The sequence below is a fragment of the Verticillium alfalfae genome, genomic scaffold (genome assembly GCF_000150825.1).
Source record: "Verticillium alfalfae VaMs.102 supercont1.15 genomic scaffold, whole genome shotgun sequence".
Lineage (NCBI taxonomy): Eukaryota > Fungi > Ascomycota > Sordariomycetes > Glomerellales > Plectosphaerellaceae > Verticillium > Verticillium alfalfae.
The window spans coordinates 1,060,334-1,063,929 of record NW_003315024.1 but is presented as its reverse complement, the minus strand read 5'-3'; the positions used below and the strand labels follow the sequence as shown (position 1 = coordinate 1,063,929).

Below are 3,596 nucleotides of genomic sequence, written 5' to 3'. Positions count from 1 at the left end.
CAAAGCCCGGCCTGCTTTCGCCAGCGCAAAGTCGTGGTACCAGTGGTTGGTACCCTGATGGATTCCAAACGTCGTTTGTTCCTCCTCGGGGGTAGTCGACAGGTACAGTGGAATAGGCATTGGCAAGATAGTTCTCGCCGTTGGGGTTCAGACTCTCGGGGTCCGAGCCCTGGACGGACCAGTAGGTGCAGCCACGGCAGAGGGCCGTGACCGTGAAATGAGTAGCGTTGGCCCCAGATCCTGAGAGCAGGGTATGGGTGGTAGCTGGGTACGGCGGAGGAACGGAATAGCCACTGCCGGGATAAGCATATTGTAACAAGGCCGGATAGCCAGGCAGACTTACAAGGCCATGCGAGCTGAGATCATGACATCGTTTCCGTTGGGCCATACGATGCTCAAGGGATTGTAGGTCATGCCACCTCCCCAAGCCAAGCCAACCCAGCCAATACTGATGGGGGCAGTGATTTGTAGAATGGCGTCGAATGACTGTCCTGGAGCAGCGCTGGTTGGGATGGCAATACCATACCGCACGCCAGCGCCATCAGTGTAGCCGGAGAAGGTACGGCCTTGACTATCACGGTAGGTGGTGGTTTGGGCCGTGGCTGCTCGCGTCAGTGACCTGTTGCTGGCGAGATGGCATGTAAACAAGACCTACCAGACCCGGCGAAGGCCGCCGTTGTGAGCATGGACGACCAGCGCATGATCGCAGACCTTGGGAATATTGACATGCATTCGGGGACAGGGTTTCGGGGACACGGGCGGGACAGGACAGCAGCGCCATTGTACGTTTAATAGTCCTCGCAATGAGCGTAGGCCTTGGAGGGCACATAGGTTGGACAGGAGCGGAGCGGAGCAGGCATCGGCAATCAACAGGGCGAGACACTGAGCCTGTTGATGGCAAAATGCTCGGAATGGAGACCCAAGGGGGCAGGCTGATGTGACGATCGAGCAACGGAGATGGTAGCCAAGCCGGCAGAACCTCACTTGAGTTGCCTGCGCCGGCGGCAGGTTTAACATGTACTGGGTACGCGCAATCTATCGGAAAAGCGAAGACTGTACTTAGCGGACGAGCTCATAGCATGGTGTCGCAGTGGAAGAAGTCCGATATGAAGTAGTTTCGGTCTATTCGCTTGATTGGGAGGGTAAATAGTAATGCTTGAGGTGATCCAGCCGGGTCACAGCACGCGGGGATACCAACGGCACCTGGTGAACGTGAAGGAGCCATACCATAAAGTGGCATTCGACTAATGGAACGTAGATCATTTCGAGTATGACCACCAACGCTGGAAGCTTTAGCCTAATGGATGACCAATATGGGAAGGGTCATTCGAGGACGCAATGGGACGGAGGCTGCCCAAATAGGTAGGAGTTCTCAAGACGGGCCACGACTTCGAGTGAGGTAGTACTGCGATGTACGGATAACAGGGGATGTACAGTACAAGGAATTCTTATCGTACGCGCGGGGAGTGTTGACAGGACGCGGGGTAAACCTGTGATCTGTTTTAAGAGAATGTGCTCTACGATGTGGTCAGCATGTCGAACTTCGCAATCCGGAATGTTAGCAAGACACGGAAACGGCGGAGCGAAGAATGCTGACCAGGCAACGATGGATCACTAGGACTACGGTTCTCAATACAATACGTTCAGAGGCCGTAGACGCATTGCGCCGGTGCCGTTGCACTCAAGAACCCATAGGGACCCAATCGAGGCACGGGAAGCAGGGCACTGCAGGCTCAAGTGCCGAAGGGGTAGACGAGGAGGTGGGCACAGCGAGGTCACACCTTGGTCGATTGTGAGCGGGGAGATCCCCCCCCCGGGGGGGGGGGTGTTTGTAGTGGTATGCTATCTACCGACTGCAAGAGAAAAGGGATTTGCTCGGAGGTTTTCCATCATCATGCACGTGATGGTGCCGGCGTCAAGAGGCTGCCCCCGAGGACGGCGAAATGAAAAACGTCTTAGTGCATGGCCTTCGACGGCGTCTTCTTGTCAACGAAATGCCGGAAACGCCAGTTGCGTGGACCCTTGCGCTCCAGTACACACGCGATTGACCAGAAGCCTGGATCAACTTGGTACCCTTTGCAGCAGACGTCGCCTCCAAGGGCCTCTGCGGCGCAGGGCATACTTCGCATAGGCGGAGCCGCCCCTTTATCAAACCTTGGATGAGGGCGTCATCGACTCCCGGCCATCTCCACCTTTCAACACCACCACGATCGCTGGAGAGTAACGAAATGCACCTGTCACTTCACTACGCAAGCCACAGCTAGACGTGGCCGGCGCTGAGTGCCTTGTCTGCTGCATTCTTTCACGCGGGCGAGTGTCAGGCTGATCAATCAATCGCATGAGAGCACCACCATCACCAATGGCTATCGGCTGGAGAAGCCGTGAAATCCCTTCTCTACCGTCACACACGTAACCCCAGCCGGTGCAGGTGCATTTCCTGGATGGTAAGTTTAGGTGTCCATTGTCCAAACTGAGCTCGTATCAGCTTCATAAGCTACCTACCTGACTTCTCCCTTGTTCCCGGAACCCTCCTTCACCTCGATGATAGCGTGAGAGTCGGCCACTTCATCATCGATAATGCCTCACACCAATCTATCTTTGTCTGCCCCTGTTCTGTTTCCAGCCACCCAAGCGCGAGATCTCTCGGTGTACCCATCTCGGGAAAACAAGGCCTGTCCTGGCTTGGCGAACTAAAACTAACGCATGCGAATCGCGCTGACGTGCTTGATTGCCCCTCCATCCAGTCGGATCGTCTCGGGCGCATTTTGCGCGTCGGTCGCGATACCTTCACTTTGGCGTTGCCGCATTTTTCTCCCGGCCGCCCCCCCCCACCTTTAGATTCTTACAAGTGCCTTTCCTTCCTTTCTCTCCTGTTCCTCCATTTCCCCCTATCCTTTTCATGCTCGTTTCTCGGATCTTGTCGGCTGCCTCTCTTCCCGCAATATCATCATGACAGCCCTGCCACCCCTCTCGTCGGTCATCCCGCCACTTATCCTGGGCACAGCGACGTTCAACATCCAGTACCACCCCAATCCCGACTTCAACAACCTCTCGCTGCCTGTGCTCCGCGCAGCTTTCGCCGCCAACATAACTGCCATCGACACATCACCCTACTATGGTCCCTCGGAGCTCCTCGTGGGCGCTGCCTTGTCAGCTCTTGCGCCACCCCGCGACTCGCTCTTCCTCATCACCAAGGCCGGCCGCGTCGGTCCCTCGGCGTTCGACTACTCGCCAGCTCACATTCGCCATTCAGTCCACCGCTCGCTGGCGCGCCTGCACACGCCGTACCTCGACCTCGTGCACTGCCACGACGTCGAGTTTGTCTCGCCCGCTGAGGTCCTCGCCGCCGTCCGCGAGCTTCGCGCCCTGCGCAGCCAGGGCCTCCTTCGCTACGTAGGCATCTCCGGTTACCCGCCCGCCGTCCTCGCCGCGCTCGCCGAGATGATCCTTGCGCGAGACGGGCGAGCCCCTCGACGCCGTCCAGTCCTACAGCCACCTCTGCATACAAAACGATACGCTCGCCTCCGACACCAGCCTCCTCGACCGCTTCGACGCCGCCGGCGTCTCCGTCGTCACACGCAGCATGCTCTCATGGG

General features: G+C 57.5%; 2 protein-coding genes across 2 annotated transcripts in view; one reads left to right on the top strand and one right to left on the bottom strand.

The window, feature by feature from the left end:
• The window catches only part of VDBG_09659 (conserved hypothetical protein), a gene marked incomplete at both ends in the record, with an annotated part of 2,210 nt that extends 1,478 nt beyond the window's left edge, over positions 1–732 (bottom strand). Inside the window, 2 exons of the mRNA XM_003000418.1 lie at positions 41–293; positions 656–732. Of these exons, the coding sequence (XP_003000464.1) occupies positions 41–293; positions 656–732 (330 nt within the window). The remainder of the gene's footprint in view (positions 1–40; positions 294–655) is intronic.
• A 2,120-nt stretch (positions 733–2,852) lies between these two features.
• Positions 2,853–3,596, top strand: part of VDBG_09658 (D-threo-aldose 1-dehydrogenase) — a gene marked incomplete at both ends in the record, with an annotated part of 1,324 nt that continues 580 nt past the window's right edge. Inside the window, one exon of the mRNA XM_003000417.1 lies at positions 2,853–3,483. Within this exon, the coding sequence (XP_003000463.1) occupies positions 2,950–3,483 (534 nt within the window). The remainder of the gene's footprint in view (positions 3,484–3,596) is intronic.